Genomic DNA, 19,423 nt, shown 5'->3' on the forward strand with positions numbered 1-19,423 from the left:
GACCTAGTCAGCCAGGTGAAACACAGTCGGCCAGTGCTGTAGGTCAGGTCGGGTAGCACAGTGTAGTCGACCAGCAACAAATACAACCGCCAGGCAAAAAAACAACCTCCCACACCTAGCAAAAAATGAAAAAAATACATGAAAAGTGAGAAAAATGGGGGAACACCAAAAATGGACGGGCACACCCACAACAGAGGCCCTGTGTAATGTATAGACAGGAGATGACTGCTCACACCATTATTCCTGCCTACCGGCATCGCCTGAGCCCTAGCCCGTCCCCCACCTTCTGCAGCCTATGCGGCCGCAACCCCCGCCTTCTCCCCATGCCACAGCCCGTCCCTTCGTGTGCCTTTTGCTGAGCATTACCACCGCCTTCATGCCCCTTCTGCCTCCTAACTACTTCTAAGTGCCCACCTCCCGTGTCCCACATTCCTCCCTCCTTCCCGCCTTCTGCTTTCCCCCATAAGCTCTGTCTTGCACCCCCACCTTGGAACAAGGCAACTCCAAACATGTCATCACTGGCATCAGCCCCCACCACAAATGGTTGGCCAAGATCCAGTAACGCACGCCCCAAAGCAAAAAACCCAATACCTCAAAGTTTTGTCAATGATGAACAAGATCACGGACACCCAATGATGATAGTAAAGTGGAGCTACCAAGGAGTACGGATCACAGAGTGCAAAAGAGACCGGAAGGGAAGAACGGGCCACTACAGGCTGGCTGGCCAAGCGGAGCTATCACGAAATCCCTCAGTGGTGGTGGTTGGCTCAGTATTAGAGCCGCCGGCAAGATGGGTGGCCCCACCCCTATGGCTGGGTAGTGGTGGCTCGCATGCCACTAGGTCTGCCGCCAATACAAGTGGCAACAGACTCTAACGCGAAAACCGGTAAAGGCATAGCAGAAGGTGGACTGGTGAGTGCACACATAAGTGATGGAGCAGCTCTGATACCAAATGTTGGGATTAGGAGTTAATCACAAGGGTTTAACAAGAGTGATTAAGCAAGAGAGTATGATAACTTGAAAGATTAGACATACTCATAACATTATAATAATGGTCCTTTTCTAGGAGAGACCCCCCCTTTACAAGGTGTATACATATGCTGCCACATGTCAAACCATGATGCCGAGTGTCCCTAAGAGATACATCATTGCTTACGTAATATCCTCTTAAGAGGTGGTTCCGAAAGAACCCACGTACTAGCACTTGTTCTCACACACTAGAACCGCTTCATTTTAACCCTAGAATACTAAGCTATTAGGTGCCAGTTGTGTAGTTTACACAACTGCCTAGCACTTGTCTATTCCCACATTCATCACTATTATATTTAACATACACTCCATAACAAAGAAGAAAGTATGAACCTTCCAATCTACATGGACATCATGGTTGAAAACCCATTCCTTTCCTAGAATAACATCTAACCCTATCTAGAATCAAAAAATCTAGGGACTCCATGTAACCTTGAATAGAGATCGACAATTGAGAAACCCGTCGGTCCCAAATTTGTCCATGCCCCGTTGCTAAGTTTTACTCTCCTGCACACCAAAACACTTAGATAAGCCAATCGGCAAGGTTCAATGCCCCCCAAGAGGGTTTTCTTCTCTTTCTTCAGATTGGGATCACCCAAACCTTGGATTGGTTTTGATTTTGTGAAGCCTTCCCAAACTTAAACTTTCGTTTATGCTAGGAACCCTGTTTGAAACTACCTGGAGGAGAGGTTTCTAGAAGACCTGTTTTTGCATCCGCCATTTACCCATCATCACCTCATAAATCCTAGCATACATGATGACATCCTCAAGCACTTTGCTATGATTGTTTCTCACCTCAAGTTTGTGATCTTGTAACAGTCCACGGATTAAAAAACCCATACAAAGTCGTGGCATCCATACGCCCCACTCGAGGCTACACTCTCTAAACCGTTGTAAGTACGTGTCAAAAGTCATGTTCCGCATATCCAAGACTGCAAACTTGGAAACCACGTCAAGCTCATCCTCCTCTTGGGAGAACTCATCTCAAGACCGAGTCTTGAAATCCCCCCAAGTAGTGGGTTTATCCCTCAACTCTCTCCACCAAGTAAGGGCTTTCCCCTTTAGGAGAGCCCTCACCTCCAAGCGTCCCTGGAAGGGTGAAACTCGAAAATCACATTCCAACGGTTGACCCAAGAGTCTATAACCTCCTGTGTCCTCTCCTTCTCGCTCACAAAAGCATCCAACGTGAACAAAGGAGCCACTCCAACCATACCTCGGATAGTGGTTCCACTGCCCTCTGCAGAAGAAACACCTCATCCCGTAATTGTTGAATATTACCTTATAAAGCAGCCCAAAGTTTTGCCATCTGCTCCTGGAGGTAGGTTTTTTTTACTCCTTCGACCTCAAACTCCACATGATCCCCGTCAGGTTGAGGATGCTCCTCGTGGTTCAACGGGGTGTCATCATAGTGAAGCTCCTCTGCCATAGATGAAGTGAAGGAAGCAAATTGCCTGCTGCTGCAAGAGAAGCTATGTGCTGATTCTGAATTTCAGAAATTAAAGAGAGAAAACTACACTTTTACGAGAGAAAAGACAAGAAAATATGCAAAAAAAACACCACCTACCAATGCTCCACACATGAGAGATGGAAACCATGTTGTGAATCCACGCAACAAACCGTCTCTCAAAACTTTCATCATGCCCCAGGTATGATAGTATGTGCTTAAGCTCCCCTAGCCTTGTGTTTATGAGTTAACAAAACCCTCCTTGTGCTTTTCGCTTTAAAAAAACCAAATAGGGCTTTCTTTATCGTGCGCTAGGATAAACATATCCACTACCAACTTTTTACATGACCTTGCTTTCTTTTTTTTTGCCAAAATAGCAACATGCTTTTCTAAGAAAAAAAACCCCCTAATTCACATCACCTCAGGCAGCTTCTTTTTTCGCTGCTGCCTGCTGATGCCCACTCTTGCTGGCCACCATGTGTGCGCACTGCTGCTGGCTGGGCAGCCCACTTGGCACCTGTACAACTGCCGTACCAGCCTGTATGGCCAGTACAGGTGCAGCCCAGCTGCGCCCAGCCTTGGCTGCCTTGCTTGCAGCCACCCATGCTATCACAGACGCCAGGTTTGCAACATATGTAGCCCATGCATGCGCTCCAATAGGCAAACCCACATGCCTATGACCCACAGCCACATACTATGCATAAAACCCACTGCAATCATGTAAAAACTGGCAAAACATATTGCTACAGCACCCAGCAAGAAGAAGACATGCACAATATTAGAGTTTCTGCATTTAAGGGCAACTGGGACAGCATACCCTCTTGCACACACATTGTTGGGTATTTCACAGCTTCATGTCTGTGTCCATCTTGTGTGTGTAACCTTAATTCATATGTGTGTGTGTGTGTGTGTGTGTGTGTGTGTGTGAACACCTACTTATGTGTAAACACCCCCTTAGATGTGGATAGTTACCAAGCATTTCAAAAAATGCATTTCCTAAATGCGTTTGAATCGTTTCACAAAAAATTGAGAGGTTTCAAAAACAATTGAGAGGTTTCAAAAATGTTTCATTAAGGGGGAGGGGTATATGTCTTAAAAAATGTCATATATGTTACTTATATGCATGGATAAACTTGACAACTATGGTTCAGTCTAAAAAAACATACATGTATCATACAAATCTGCACGGTTTCAAAAACGTTTTAAAAGTGCCAGGCGTGGGGGTTTTTTTTTTTTGTTGGGGGGGGGGGGGGGGGGGGGGGAGGGGGTTGTGGTGTTCCATGTCTAACAAATGCCAAATGTCAACAATCATCCTGGTTTCTTGACTCATGAATCATGACAAGAAACATCCCATAAACTTGTATAAAAAGAAAGACAAAGTTCAAACACGCGAAAAAAATATGGAGACATCTCACAAAATGACAACATGTTGCATAACTGCTCTCAAAATAGCACTCTGTCCAGACTGAAACTAATGTCATGAGATAGTTGTCGGGTACAATACCATACGATTCGTATGATACAATACCGTACGGGAAAATACGGTACGATATAAAAATTTTCTTGTCGTAAGATAAAATACGCTGTTTTAAAAAAATACTTATAAACTTAGGTATTTCTAATTTTGAGATATGGAGTATTTTAAAAGGAGGGAAGCATCAAAGTACAGAGAAAGCTCAAACAACTATAAACAAGCAAAAACAAGACCATTACCCTCCCAAAAAAAAATTTAAAAAAAATGTGAATATATATATATATATAATACGTACGAGCCCGTACGGTGTCACACCGTACAAGTCCGTAAGGTATTTTGTACGACGTGATGTCGTACGCTGTACAGAAACAACTATGAATAAGATATTCTAGAAATACTAAAAAAACTAATACAAAAGCCCTGAATCCTAATCCAATGATCTATCTAAACTAGGACTCACGAGTCAACGTCATCCTGGAGGTCCTCCTCCTCCCGTATGTCAGTTTTTTTTTGGTTCTCTGGTCAACATCGGTTAAAAAAATCTTAAAGATCTCGTTCGAAACGTTTGAAACAGGTTTGCTTGTTGGGAATGAAACGCGTTTCATGGTAATGGTGTTTAAGACTGCCCTGCAGCAATCATCCCATCAGATGATAGAGTGGTGCCTCAAGTGGTCTTCCCAACACAAGACGACAGTACTTGCCAATGCTGTGTGTACCAAATGGAGCTTAAAAACATCAGGAAAAATTTGCAGGTTCCCTAGGCTTTCAGACAAATTGTAGAGCTCTTGTGCCTATGTGCTAGGGTTTTCAGAATAGAGAGAGAGAGAAAAGAGCAGTGGAACTCAAAACACACAGCACACACGATAGCCCCAAATCTATTGTGTTGTGTTATATTTAGTACAAGAAAATGTTACAACTAAATTTCCAAGTACAGAATGTGACTGAAAATGATGACCCTCTTGTTATAGATTCTCCTTGGCCAGCCCATACTGTAGAGAAATGCTCTGTAGGCTTCAACGCTTGAGAATATGGTAATGATGAAAATATGTGCATGTTAATATAGGGCCTATAGGTGCTGGTCAGCCAGTAGAGAACCTGCCATGACCTGTTGACTGCTGCAGCAAATGGCCGACTTGGCACCCATGCTGTCTGGCTGCCCTTCTGATGCCTGCCTTGCTGCCCACTTGTTACGTACTGCCAGTGTGTGTCCTATAGACATGTAGGTGTGATATTATATCGGAAGGTGAAGGGAAGGTCCAGCCTTTTGTGGAGGATACCATCACACGTAGGTGTGATAGTATCTCGGAAGGTGACGGGAAGGTCCAGCCATTTGTGAGGGATATCACTAAAAAGCAAAGCAGCCATTTGCGAGGGATATCACTAAAAAGCAAAGCAGCCATTTGTGAAGAATAGCAGTAAAGAACAAAGCAAACAAGTGCTTACTGGGTTGTTTGAGGTCAAACAAGTGCTTACTGGGTTGTTTGAGGTCAAGAATTTACACATGAAGATAGACTGTGTGATCTTATAGCTAACTAAAGAACAAAGCAAACAAGTGCTTACTGGGTTGTTTGAGGTCAAGAATTTACACATGAAGATAGACTGTGTGATCTTATAGCTAACTACTTAATTTTTTTGGGTCCAAAAGAATACAAGCATGGAAATGCAAGCAGTACAAATATAAACCTGCGGGAGTCCAAGTGTTTACTATGACAGCATAGATACATCCTTATATTTGAGGCAAATGCAAGCAAGACCACAACGAAATAAAGACTTTTTGTTAGCTTCTCCAAACCTGAAGAATGCCAATTGCCGACTTCTCCAGATTAAGAGTGTATATGTGCAAGTTTTTGATACCATGAGCCAGAATCTTCTTACACATCTCTGTACCAAGATGGATGCCGTATGCGGCTACAGCTTTATCATCATCCTGAATAGGCTCCAGGGCAGCAGCAACATCTGCCGGTATCTTGTACCACAAAGCACAACACCACAACATCAGTGGCCTCATTCCTTTGTCACTGGTCAGATATTGTATATATACATTTTGCATGAATACCTTTGTCTTGCAAAATCCAGTCATGCGTTTAAAACCCTTGTAGTTATTGATGGGCATGACCCCTGGAACTATTGGGCAAGTAATTCCGATTTGTCGGCAATCATTATAAAACTTTAAAAACAGGTCAGTGTCATAGAAAAGCTGTGTGATAATGACATCGGCTCCAGCGTCAACCTGCAAAAAACCACAACCAGTTAGTAGTTGAAACTTAAAAAATAGAAACCGGGTATGATCAAATAAGTGAAGGGTTCACTCTTCGACATATTCTGTTGTATCATCTAATATTAAGGCAACATATTGGTGTTTAATAATAATTAGTATAAAATAATCAAAATGTATAAAAATGTATATAGTTTTAAAAACTTATATTTAACTATTAGTTTCAATGTTGAATTTCATAGATTTTCCCTTTAAATTCTTTTTTAAAAAAATCTTACTTCCCACCATCGCGAGTTTCTTTTATCTTGGAAAAGGCCCTTGGAATGACCACAAGATAGCCTTGACCCAGATGCCCACACGAGGCAGTGCACACAGTGTTTCATAGAAATGCGTTTCATACACTTTCAAAACGTACGAAACGTTTCGTACAGTATGAAACGCGTTTCATACATCATGCAGTTTTTAAAAACCTTAAAAAACGTTTTCTTTCGTGGATTCGTACGGCGCAGATTATCACGCTTCCCAGTGGCCGCCGCATGTGAGTTCGCCGATTTGCCTGCCATCCTTCTTGTCCTTCCATCGCTTCTGTCGACCCCCTGCTCCTTGGTGTCCATAGTTGCCAGGCGTTTCAGAAACGGCAGGTATGAAACGGGTTTCATACGTTTTGAAACGTTTCATAAAAGGTAAGAAACGAGTAAAAAAAGGTTTCATACAAAACAGAAAAAACATGTATATTTTTTACTTGAAATATACAAAAGAAAAAACTATTGACATAACTTATAAGAGACCACATTGAATTCATTTCAATAAAAACAGAATACATGTACGATATGATGATATCACAAATCACGTGGGTGATCACTGATGACTAAACAAAAATCAAAAGCATCACCACGTGGGTGATGATTCATGACTCAAAATCCAAGATCAAAATAAATAACATGTCCAAAGTTCAAACTAAATAACATGTCCAAATAAAATGATACTGGCAGCTGCTAGCTACTATCTGCATCCTCATCTGCATCCTCATGCTCATCCTCATCTGCATCTTCTGCCTCTGCAGCCTCACTCTCAAGGTCACTGCCGGTAGCCGAGTCCTCAAAGGCCTCATCCTCTAGAGGTGCAGGTGCACCACTAGTATTAGCCTCTCGAGAAGATTGTGTAGTGCGAGCCGGAGCCATGATCTCCTCATAGAGCATAGAATAGATGTCTCTCTCCTCCTGAGGAATGTCGGGAATCTCCTTGCACTTCATGATATCAATCTTATCTGGATTCACTTGGCGAGGCTCAATGGGATGACCCTTTTGTTCTAGCAATCGGAGATTGCAATGACAAAAGACAAGCCTCTCCAATTGTGCTGAGGACAGTCTATTTCTCTTTTTCGTGTGAAAAAGAGCCCATGTACTCCAGTTTCTCTCACAAGGCCCTGAACTGCAATCCTGGGAGAGAACTCTCAGTGCAATCCGTCTCTACATTGCACAAAAAAGAATGTTAAGTTAGGGTCAAAAAGAGAGTAGCATTTGAATGTAGATTTTGAAAGAATAGGACTCACGAGACAAAGATACAAGATTCAAGAATCAAGAAACCTTACCAAGTTGGGTGTCCCAATACCGTATTTCTCCCACCAAGACACTGGCTCCAACTGTGTCTCCCTGAGCAATGCAGTAGCTCGCCCAAACATATGGCTACCGTTGCGGTAAATGAGAAGCTCATCCTCGAGCTTTCTCATCAGCTGTATATCACCTCCCACTCCCACCAACTTGGTAATGTACTCGATCCATCCTGACTCTAGCTCCTCATTGAGGTATTGCTCCTCATTCCTCCAAAGGGGATGCAAAATGTGAGCAACAGCATGGATTGGCCTATGAAACCAATCCCAACGCCGATTCCAGATCTCCTTAATATCTTGAACTCTACATGTAACATGTGACATACATAAGAGATCAAGATTTATAAAATAACTCAAAGACTAAAGTTAAAGCCCAAGGGTGAGCACCTGTCACGCGACAAGGTAGTGAAATCATTGAGAGCTTCACCAATTCTGTCCATGAACTCATAAAGCAGCCCAATGGTACTTCCCTCCATGTCTGTGAGCCGAAGGACACTATACATGGGCTGAAGTGCCTTCACAAGTCCCTCTGCATCCTGCCACCAAGTATCTCTCATGACCATACGAGAGAATGCTATAGACTTGGGCTCATCCTTGTCCTCCCATGCTGTCCATTCACGACACACAACAGTGCATAATAAGCCATGTCGCACTCTCACTAGTCTCTCCACCACAATAAACATATATGCAAACCGAGTTTTGGAGGGCTTTAGAAGCTCAAGATCACTATTGGCCCTGTACATGCTCAAAACCTTTGGCCTCTTTGTGACAAAGTTCACCATGGTAGATGGTGCTGAAAATACATGGCTCACCCAATCAAGCTTTCCCACATCCTCAATCATCAAGTCAAGGCTGTGTGCTGCACAAGGTGTCCACACAATCTTGGGGAACTCCTCCTCTAACATCCTGCCCATGGATACACAATTGGACCCATTGTCCGTGATCACCTGCACAATGTTATCAGGCCCAATTTCATTGATTGCCTGGCGCATGTGGGACATAATCAACTCCCCTGTAACCACTATCCCTGGCACCGATGCATCTATGGCACGAATGAACATTGTGCCTTTGCAGGAGGACACAAGAATGTTGTACACATTTCTCTTCCGCGCATTTGTCCATCCATCACAAAGCAAAGTACAACCATACTTTGCCCAAGTGGCCTTGAGAGGCTCCATCTCCATCTCCACAGCCAGTTGCTCCTTGCGAAGCTCAGTAGTGCGCAATGTCTCGTAGGAGGGGCCATCCCACTCACACCCAATGCGGGAGATAGCTCTCATTGCCTTCTTCCATCGAGGAGTCCTGACAATGTGGAAGGATAATCCACATTGAATAAACAACTTCATCAACTCCCTCGTTGCCTCTTTCATGGCAGCCTTTTGCATCCCTGCCTGTACATGTCCTTTCTTGAACACTGGAAGACTAGTTCTTTTGGCTCGAGGTGCCGAGCTAGAACCACCTGCAACACCACCTGCAACCTCACCACTGGTATCTTCCTCTCTGATACTGCGAGTCCTCTTGGAGACACTTTGACGTGCTTCAGGCTCTCCCAGATTGGGGATATCCTCAAGGGGGATACCTAGCTGCATGGCCTTCCAAGCCTTGAGGCTATCATAGATTTCTTGTGGCACATGCTTACATGGCCCAATGCCGAAACCCTTTGTTTGTGAGAAATGTGCCTTCAACCTGGTGACACTGCCATGGTGCTTATCAGCACAAAAGTTGCATTTCCACTTTCCAGAGCCTGAGCCACCATATCTAGACTCGAAGGTGACATTGTTCCAAAGAGAATCACCTGTTCGAGGCATCCTACAACACGAGGATAAATGCAGATTGTTGGCCCTACAAGTGCGACACATAACATAAACTAATCTCAATAGAGCAAGGGTGGACCGTGGAAGATATGCCATAAATATTGATGGAAGAGAAAAAAGTGTGCTGTTTTGTGAGTTGTGGAGAGAAAACCAACTTAAAGCAAAACATGACATTACCCCTTTGGAAGACCTCCACAAGGCCCAAGGACACCAAGGAGCAGGGGGTCGACAGAAGCGATGGAAGGACAAGAAGGATGGCACGCAAATTGGCGAACTCACATGCGGCGGCCACTGGGAAGCGTGATAATCTGCGCCGTACGAATCCACGAAAGAAAACGTTTTTTAAAACTGCATGATATATGAAACGCGTTTCATACTGTACGAAACGTTTCGAAACGTTTCGTACGTTTTGAAAGTGTATGAAACGCGTTTCTATGCAACATTGTTGGTGTCCTTGGGCCTTGTGGAGGTCTTCCAAAGGAGTAATGTCATGTTTTGCTTTAAGTTGGTTTTCTCTGCACAACTCACAAAACAGCACACTTTTTTCTCTTCCATCAATATTTATGGCATATCTTCCACGGTCCACCCTTGCTCTATTAAGATTAGTTTATGTTATGTGTCGCACTTGCAGGGCCAACAATCTACGTTTATCCTCGTCTTGTAGGATGCCTCGAACAGGTGATTCTCTTTGGAACAATGTCACCTTCGAGTCTAGATATGGTGGCTCAGGCTCCGGAAAGTGGAAATGCAACTTTTGTGCTGATAAGCACCATGGCAGTGTCACCAGGTTGAAGGCACATTTCTCACAAACAAAGGGTTTCGGCATTGGGCCATGTAAGCATGTGCCACAAGAAATCTATGATAGCCTCAAGGCTTGGAAGGCCATGCAGCTAGGTATCCCCCTTGAGGATATCCCCAATCTGGGAGAGCCTGAAGCACGTCAAAGTGTCTCCAAGAGGACTCGCAGTATCAGAGAGGAAGATACCAGTGGCGAGGTTGCAGGTGGTGTTGCAGGTGGTTCTAGCTCGGCACCTCGAGCCAAAAGAACTAGTCTTCCAGTGTTCAAGAAAGGACATGTACAGGCAGGGATGCAAAAGGCTGCCATGAAAGAGGCAACGAGGGAGTTGATGAAGTTGTTTATTCAATGTGGATTATCCTTCCACATTGTCAGGACTCCTCGATGGAAGAAGGCAATGAGAGCTACCTCCCGCATTGGGTGTGAGTGGGATGGCCCCTCCTACAAGACATTGCGCACTACTGAGCTTCGCAAGGAGCAACTGGCTGTGGAGATGGAGATGGAGCCTCTCAAGGCCACTTGGGCAAAGTATGGTTGTACTTTGCTTTGTGATGGATGGACAGATGCGCGGAAGAGAAATGTGTACAACATTCTTGTGTCCTCCTGCAAAGGCACAATGTTCATTCGTGCCATAGATGCATCGGTGCCAGGGATAGTGGTTACAGGGGAGTTGATTATGTCCCACATGCGCCAGGCAATCAATGAAATTGGGCCTGATAACATTGTGCAGGTGATCACGGACAATGGGTCCAATTGTGTATCCATGGGCAGGATGTTAGAGGAGGAGTTCCCCAAGATTGTGTGGACACCTTGTGCAGCACACAGCCTTGACTTGATGATTGAGGATGTGGGAAAGCTTGATTGGGTGAGCCATGTATTTTCAGCACCATCTACCATGGTGAACTTTGTCACAAAGAGGCCAAAGGTTTTGAGCATGTACAGGGCCAATAGTGATCTTGAGCTTCTAAAGCCCTCCAAAACTCGGTTTGCATATATGTTTATTGTGGTGGAGAGACTAGTGAGAGTGCGACATGGCTTATTATGCACTGTTGTGTGTCGTGAATGGACAGCATGGGAGGACAAGGATGAGCCCAAGTCTATAGCATTCTCTCGTATGGTCATGAGAGATACTTGGTGGCAGGATGCAGAGGGACTTGTGAAGGCACTTCAGCCCATGTATAGTGTCCTTCGGCTCACAGACATGGAGGGAAGTACCATTGGGCTGCTTTATGAGTTCATGGACAGAATTGGTGAAGCTCTCAATGATTTCACTACCTTGTCGCGTGACAGGTGCTCACCCTTGGGCTTTAACTTTAGTCTTTGAGTTATTTTATAAATCTTGATCTCTTATGTATGTCACATGTTACATGTAGAGTTCAAGATATTAAGGAGATCTGGAATCGGCGTTGGGATTGGTTTCATAGGCCAATCCATGCTGTTGCTCACATTTTGCATCCCCTTTGGAGGAATGAGGAGCAATACCTCAATGAGGAGCTAGAGTCAGGATGGATCGAGTACATTACCAAGTTGGTGGGAGTGGGAGGTGATATACAGCTGATGAGAAAGCTCGAGGATGAGCTTCTCATTTACCGCAACGGTAGCCATATGTTTGGGCGAGCTACTGCATTGCTCAGGGAGACACAGTTGGAGCCAGTGTCTTGGTGGGAGAAATACGGTATTGGGACACCCAACTTGGTAAGGTTTCTTGATTCTTGAATCTTGTATCTTTGTCTCGTGAGTCCTATTCTTTCAAAATCTACATTCAAATGCTACTCTCTTTTTGACTCTAACTTAACATTCTTTTTTGTGCAATGTAGAGACGGATTGCACTGAGAGTTCTCTCCCAGGATTGCAGTTCAGGGCCTTGTGAGAGAAACTGGAGTACATGGGCTCTTTTTCACACGAAAAAGAGAAATAGACTGTCCTCAGCACAATTGGAGAGGCTTGTCTTTTGTCATTGCAATCTCCGATTGCTAGAACAAAAGGGTCATCCCATTGAGCCTCGCCAAGTGAATCCAGATAAGATTGATATCATGAAGTGCAAGGAGATTCCCGACATTCCTCAGGAGGAGAGAGACATCTATTCTATGCTCTATGAGGAGATCATGGCTCCGGCTCGCACTACACAATCTTCTCGAGAGGCTAATACTAGTGGTGCACCTGCACCTCTAGAGGATGAGGCCTTTGAGGACTCGGCTACCGGCAGTGACCTTGAGAGTGAGGCTGCAGAGGCAGAAGATGCAGATGAGGATGAGCATGAGGATGCAGATGAGGATGCAGATAGTAGCTAGCAGCTGCCAGTATCATTTTATTTGGACATGTTATTTAGTTTGAACTTTGGACATGTTATTTATTTTGATCTTGGATTTTGAGTCATGAATCATCACCCACGTGGTGATGCTTTTGATTTTTGTTTAGTCATCAGTGATCACCCACGTGATTTGTGATATCATCATATCGTACATGTATTCTGTTTTTATTGAAATGAATTCAATGTGGTCTCTTATAAGTTATGTCAATAGTTTTTTCTTTTGTATATTTCAAGTAAAAAATATACATGTTTTTTCTGTTTTGTATGAAATCTTTTTTTACCCGTTTCTTACCTTTTATGAAAGGTTTCAAAACGTATGAAACCCGTTTCATACCTGCCGTTTCTGAAACGCCTGGCAACTATGAGTGCACACAAACAATGCATGTGCAGCCCAACCTCTTGGGCACCTCCCTAGACAGAGCGATCCAGGTGCAGCGAGCTAGACACTCAAGACCCATTGGTCCAAGGAGATGCTCCACCCAATAGCTTCAGATCCAAGAGTGCCCATATGTATCACATGCACTAAGGATCTCCATTGGCCAGCTCCAGTAGGCAGGGTGAGGGGGGGTCATCCACACCTAAGAACCAAGAGTTGCAAATGTGCACAATATGTGATATGCATAAGGTCAAGACGAACAAGTGCGCTATCTTTTTCTGCCCAACATCATAGTTACCAGAAAACGGGAACGGGGAAAGTTTTGGCCCCTAGGAACGGCCCGGAACGGGAATGGGAATGCCACGTCAACAAACAAAACAGATGGAATTCTGAAAAATGCCATTTTAAATGATGAATTTTATGTAGAATAGACTAAAACTTTGAAAATTTATGTTATGTATGCATAGTTAAGTGGAAAAAATCAAGGAAAATACTTTTTTTTTAACATTTTTCCCTTTTTCATGGGGCCTGTTACATGGGGGAGCGTTTCGGAACATGGCCGAATATTTCCCCCTGGCCATTTCTTGTGGCAAAACATTCCCCCGCGTTTCGGAACGTCCAGGACTAGGGAACAGCGTTCTCCCATTCCCTAGAGGGGGAACGATATTCTCCAGTAACTATGCCCAACATACTATGAGCTAACAGAAAGGGACTTGGTCCTCTTCATCCCATTAGCACTATCAAGAAGCATCTCAACTACATTGAAGCAAAAAACTGAAATATACAAGAATAGGAAGAGAGGAAAGAGAATGACAGCAAAAAACTTGATTCTCTCAACCTAACCTACTGTACATTACAAAGCTGAATTTTTACAACGAATCTTGCTAGATCTGGCTGAAAATTGCACGTTTCTCCTTGACTTCTCTCCAAACAAAGCAACAAACCCTTCTTCCAACTTTCTGAGTTAAGAATCTTGGACTGATTTGTGTTCATTGCTATGGTTCAAGGCTGGATCTGCTTTGACTTAAATTGTGTTAGTCACAATACCTTGCATTTTGTAACCAACTAGCTTGTAACTTCAAGAGGGGAAGGTCCCGAGTTCAACTCCCCATAGGTCCCCGTTGGTGTTATTGTGGCTGCTTTGCCGCCACAAGTTACAATGCCTTCGGGCGGGGAAACCAAGCTGTCCTCAAGCGAATACTAAACGTGGACTAACCATGACCCTAACCCTAATTGGCAGCCATATCACATGCATTCAATGACTGAGGATCATGCATGTGACAAGACCAAAGGTGTGGGCCCTCTTTTTGCATGAGATACAAAGACGGGGAGACTAACTCATGAGGGGAGAGCTCGAGGGCCAGATGACAGGGAGGAGACGCATATCAGGGCATGCATAGAGAGGCCCTCATGTCCAGCACTAAACAAGGTCTTAACTGGACTTCATATCTTCTTGGCAAACTTGACAGTTTCCATCTATTTTTCATTTACGTTATGCTTTGTTAAGGTTAAAGGGGATGCTCTATGCATCTCCACCGAAGTTCACACATATTGTATCACCATTGGTCTAATCGCCCATTCCCGCACCCAAAAGACTATAAAAAACCTCTCTTTCTCTACAAGAACGCTGTTTTAATGTCGTAGGAACAATCCCAAGAGACCTAAGAAGATCCATCAGACAGGAGTGAGATTCGAACACAAGACGTGTTGAATAACAACTCCATGAGCTAACCGATCTACCACACATTGGGTGATACGAGAGAGAGAGAGAGAGAGAGAGAGAGAGAGAGAGGGGGGGGGGGGGGGGGCGGGCGGCACAAAAAAGAAACTTCCAAAAATGAGTTCTTTGAGGATTGTTTTTTAGAACATTAATTTTCCTTAAGGCCACTAGCAATGTCTGTATGGCCTGTAGGCTTGCAAACAGCATGCCAACAAAAATATTCATCTACAGATAAAAACCAAAAAAAAAAGGTCCACCTTCTCTTTGAGATAGACTAAATCCTTGTGGTATGCTTCTTCCGTAGCCCCTTCCTCACTTGTTATGGCATCAGGATGTGCCTCTGGAATTTAAAAAATGCAAAAACGATATCCTAAATAAGAAAGCATAACAAAACTAACACTAAATTATGACCATACTTAGGTGATAATGACAAGTCAGTCACCAGGATATCCAGCCACGGTGATCCCAAAGTAATCACCATACTGTGCACGAATATGTTTGACCTGCAGATTTTTTTGAAGTTAGCCTCAATACCCATCACTAAGTAAAATGCACAATACTTGATCACTTACCGTAATCAAAAATTACCCTAAAATACGAGAGGATAAGCCAAGCTGTACAAGCTGAAGGAAAATGTCACACTCACTAGGTCAAGTGCACAAGAAAATCCACCCGATACTTGCACAAATTTGTCTTGACCATGCGGTGGATCACCTCGAAGTGCAAGAACGTTTTGGATTCCATTTGCCTTAATTCCATCCAAAGCCTTATCTATTTTCTCGACTGGCATGTTTGTGCAAGTAAGATGCATCATTGATTCCACACAGATCTGTAACCAACATTCGAGAGGCATGTCAAGAATGCCAACCCATCTTCAAAAAGAGCAAAAAATGCAAACTACTTCTCCTCGACAAAACATCTTGAGGTTAAAATCACCCTTCCAAATACGTTTACTTAACACACACCATGTTCTGCATCTTGATTGCAATGTCTAGTGTAAGGTCCGCTGTAGAGCCTCCAGCGCCCCATGTAATATCACAGAAAAGTGGCTGAAGTGCTACCATGCGGTCCATCCGCTCATATAAATTCTCTACTCCCTCATCAGTTCGAGGGGGGAAATACTCAAAAGAGAACGTCACTTGATCCTGTGCCAAGGCATTCGTTATCTTTTCTATCACCTTCATGACTGATATACCTGCAAGACATAATAACTGAATTAGTCCCATAAAAACCTCCTTGGCCACTAGAGGCCCAAGTCACAAAGTCAACTATATAAAGCAATCTATGAAGCCCTAATAAAGAAATTCCGTTTTTCAAAAACCTCCCCCCCCCTTTTTCTCTTCTTCTTCTTCTTCTCTCTGTCTCTCTTTCGGGTTTGGTCCCCTTCAAGGTTCAAAGAGGACCATCCAGCTTGAACTAATTATACTTTGTACTGCTTTTCTGGAAACTTTTTTAGCATCTGGTGCATGTTAAATTTACTGGCTCCTTTCTTTTCTGACTTATTTATTGCAATAGCCTTTCAGAGAGCACTAGACACCTGTTGTTACAGATTGTATACATATTGTACCTTTTAGGACTCATAGGCCACTTTGGCCTTCTAATGTATAAAAAAACTCTCTTTGGCTGCACTAAACAAGAAGTTCTTGCATTGGCCAGCTAAGATTTCCTCTCCACAGATTAGGAGTAGACAAGCTTGTATGGGAATGTATATTCCAAAATAGTGACAAAGTGAAAGGAGCATTTCCAATCCGCTGACCAATATACTATGAGACAAGATCCCCCCCCTTGTTCCTTTTGAGAGGGTTTTGGTCCCTATGAGCCAAAGAACCTTAACATAGCACCAGATCTCAGGATTGAGACCCATGACAAATTACATAAATTGATTCTCATCTAACCTTTGCAATGGAATAACCCACCGCTAGCCTCAATTTGCAAAGTTAACCAGCATCAAAGACAAACCATCACTGAAGCTAAGGAACAAATCCAATTCTACACTATTACACCATCTTGTTGGTGTGGACCTCCTCAAACTGCTGCCAACAGGTAATTGCCACATCCAAAAGTTAGATAGCTACCTTGAGCACCTTTGTCTAGTCTCCTCAAGAAAGACAAACCATCACTGAAGCTAAGGAACAAACTATGTCCAAGTCTACGCTATTACACCATCTTGTTGGTGTGGACCTCCTCAAACACTATTGCCACATCCAAAAGTCAGATAGCTACCTTGAGCACCTTTGTCTAGTCTCCTATTTTTACTACTCCATAATAGAATTCCTTCTGATAGATCACTGCAAGCCCCGTCCACAACTCAGTGATCTACCTGGTTGTGGTCTTCTCATAGTTATACTGAGAAACCATACGATGAAGCTCAAGCAGATTATTTTCTCGTGCTTCAGCCAAACAATAATTTATAATCCATCTTGCAGGAATCCTTACCTCCTTATGATCATGTGTAGAGACTAAAGTAAAAAGATTCAGATCTTATACATACCTGAAGAAACTTATTAAGCTCCTTGTAAGGTAGCTAGAGGGTATAGCATTCATTTCAATGCCCATTTATCATACAACAGCACTATTTCTTGACAAGGTTTTGTGCCCTCTGGAGCTATGAGTGGATCTACTACGAAGTGGTGCAATTTGTGACCAGTTTGACAAGTCTGGAGAAGTGCAAGAGGCACTAAAAAGGTATGAATCCATAGAGAGGCAAACATGAATCACATAGGGCTGCTTTTTGTATGCTTACAACAGACAACAGTTGATGAGCAAGTCAGTCAGCCTTCCAAAAGGCCTACAAAAGTGAAGTGCAGATCCGATACAACTTGACAGGAGCAATAGCACCCAGTTCTCAAAAGATGACACCAAGGTGAATGCACATCCCTATTGTGTACGACAGGTACTTCTCGTTTTTTCTTTAAACGAGACAGGAAACCATAATTTTAGCCTCGATTTGTCTACAAATCGTGCTTACTCTCACATAATCCGTCACGTCTTGGACTCATCAGAAAGCATGGAAAAACCAATGGCAATATGGCATCCAGACAACACAGTCCGAGCTACAAACGATAATAGAAGGAAAACGTGATGATATTTCATGGCAACATGGGGTGCGGTCATGTGTGTCCAGCCATGGCATTGCAATGCAGAAGAGCCAGATCAAAGGAACGGAGATAATTACGAACCTGGATGTTGAAGATCTCGAGGAAAGGATGCGGAAACCTTTGCTCGCTCGCTCTCTCTCTCTCTCTGGGTGTGCGCGCTTTCTGCCCTTTTCTTTCTCAGAAGAAGAAGAAGAGGACAGAACAGCGTGAACTGTTGAAGACACAGATCTTATCAGTGTAGCTGTATGTTATAGTGGCGACGAGGCAATCGTGCAGTTGTCCGGGCACATTCTCACCAAACACCACACCCAACGTTTTGTCTAATGGGCCCATTGCGTGATGCATAAGAGACTTTTTAACAACTATCTTTGAAGAAAAGGGCCCTTTTCATCCCAACATAGAGACTTTTTAACAACTGGAGCCTTAGGCCATTTCAAACCTCGTGGCCACCCTTTCCACTCCTCACTCGCTTGCAAGCATTATTGTAGATCATGGCACTAGGTTGCGACTGCAAGAACCTTCTTTAATGTTAAAGTTGAACTAAGATCCACTTACCAACTAGAAGTTGTGGCATGTTAAGCAAGAATTCATTGATTTTGGATAGAAAGAACCTTCTTGAACTTTAAAGTTGAACCACGATCCACTCACCAAATAGATATTATGGCATGGCAAGCAAGGATTCATCAATTTCTTGCATGAGATTGACATTTTGATGTTAGTTACCAAAGCACTTCATTAATTAGGAGAACACTTGTGTATAATAAGGCCTTCCTTATATAAAATACCAATTAATTATGGAGAGAGGGAGAGGTGTCACTCATCACCTTCCCAATCAAAGAAGAACAGTGTAGATAACGTCACTCGTATGATTCATGTTACACATAGTTATAAGCCTAAACTAGATGTAGGTCCCTTCACAATGCTAATATGCGTCGGAGTCCCTCATGGGTTTGTTGTGATTGGCTTTTGGGACACCACATGCTCCTACATCTTACCTAGTGCATTAATGAGGACCGAAGGGACCCACCCAAAATGGGAGGGCCTTATATTCCTCGTTTTAAGACTTTATACTACTAAGAAGTACTTTTTGGTGAGATTTGTCTTTAAGCCCATTGAGCACTACACTCATACAAGAAGTATGAAACCATTATTAGGTGCCACATGTCTATCTCCTTGAAAAAAGTGTATACATACAAAATACAAAGTGTCATTCACGAGTGACATATATCAATACATACCAATAAGATACTCACTAAATGGAATGACATGTCTACTCATTCTAAAGTGAGACCCAATTATGTAATCTTTTTATTTTGGTCACCCAGCCATGGATGGATTTTGTATACTTTTTCATCATTTTTATATACACACACAGTCATTGTGATATTTGGTTTACATTCTTTTATTAATTCCTTTGTGTAAGTATATTCAATTATTTGTATTAACAAACCCTAATCAAGCATATGTATATTTTTATTTACTTGAACAAAACATTTTGATCTTATAACCAATTAAATGCATAAAATTATTAAGAAAG

General features: G+C 43.1%; 3 protein-coding genes across 3 annotated transcripts in view; 1 reads left to right on the top strand and 2 right to left on the bottom strand.

Annotated features, from left to right (window-relative positions):
- Positions 1–18,033, bottom strand: part of LOC147630171 (putative methylenetetrahydrofolate reductase (NADH)) — a 30,225-nt gene extending 12,192 nt beyond the window's left edge. The window contains exons 1-7 of the mRNA XM_086811816.1: positions 17,968–18,033; positions 15,754–15,983; positions 15,435–15,617; positions 15,231–15,291; positions 15,046–15,128; positions 6,004–6,177; positions 5,740–5,913 (exon numbers count right to left, since the gene is read on the bottom strand). Of these exons, the coding sequence (XP_086667942.1) occupies positions 5,740–5,913; positions 6,004–6,177; positions 15,046–15,128; positions 15,231–15,291; positions 15,435–15,617; positions 15,754–15,972 (894 nt within the window). The 5' untranslated portion in view covers positions 15,973–15,983; positions 17,968–18,033. The remainder of the gene's footprint in view (positions 1–5,739; positions 5,914–6,003; positions 6,178–15,045; positions 15,129–15,230; positions 15,292–15,434; positions 15,618–15,753; positions 15,984–17,967) is intronic.
- On the bottom strand, positions 6,994–8,778 carry LOC147630172 (uncharacterized). Its single transcript, XM_086811814.1, has 3 exons — positions 8,159–8,778; positions 7,754–8,075; positions 6,994–7,631 (listed from the first exon to the last, which is right to left on the bottom strand). The coding sequence occupies exons 1-3, from the start codon at positions 8,770–8,772 to the stop codon at positions 7,158–7,160; spliced, it is 1,410 nt and encodes a 469-aa protein (XP_086667940.1). The 5' UTR covers positions 8,773–8,778; the 3' UTR covers positions 6,994–7,157.
- Positions 11,044–12,836, top strand: LOC147630173 (uncharacterized). Its single transcript, XM_086811815.1, has 3 exons — positions 11,044–11,671; positions 11,755–12,076; positions 12,199–12,836. The coding sequence occupies exons 1-3, from the start codon at positions 11,058–11,060 to the stop codon at positions 12,670–12,672; spliced, it is 1,410 nt and encodes a 469-aa protein (XP_086667941.1). The 5' UTR covers positions 11,044–11,057; the 3' UTR covers positions 12,673–12,836.
- Positions 18,034–19,423: the final 1,390 nt, after the last annotated feature.

This window comes from Cibotium barometz, chromosome 17 (assembly GCF_041138505.1).
Source record: "Cibotium barometz isolate CiBa-2024 chromosome 17, ASM4113850v1, whole genome shotgun sequence".
Lineage (NCBI taxonomy): Eukaryota > Viridiplantae > Streptophyta > Polypodiopsida > Cyatheales > Cibotiaceae > Cibotium > Cibotium barometz.

Bases quoted from the DNA above. Each gene is read 5' to 3' on its own strand.
- LOC147630172 (XM_086811814.1), bottom strand. From the start codon at position 8,772: ATGTCCCACATGCGCCAGGCAATCAATGAAATTGGGCCTGATAACATT. The intron at 8,076-8,158 runs GTGCTCACCCTT...TGTTACATGTAG, and splicing joins ACTACCTTGTCGCGTGACAG to AGTTCAAGATATTAAGGAGA. The intron at 7,632-7,753 runs GTAAGGTTTCTT...TGTGCAATGTAG, and splicing joins GTATTGGGACACCCAACTTG to AGACGGATTGCACTGAGAGT.
- LOC147630173 (XM_086811815.1), top strand. From the start codon at position 11,058: ATGTCCCACATGCGCCAGGCAATCAATGAAATTGGGCCTGATAACATT. The intron at 11,672-11,754 runs GTGCTCACCCTT...TGTTACATGTAG, and splicing joins ACTACCTTGTCGCGTGACAG to AGTTCAAGATATTAAGGAGA. The intron at 12,077-12,198 runs GTAAGGTTTCTT...TGTGCAATGTAG, and splicing joins GTATTGGGACACCCAACTTG to AGACGGATTGCACTGAGAGT.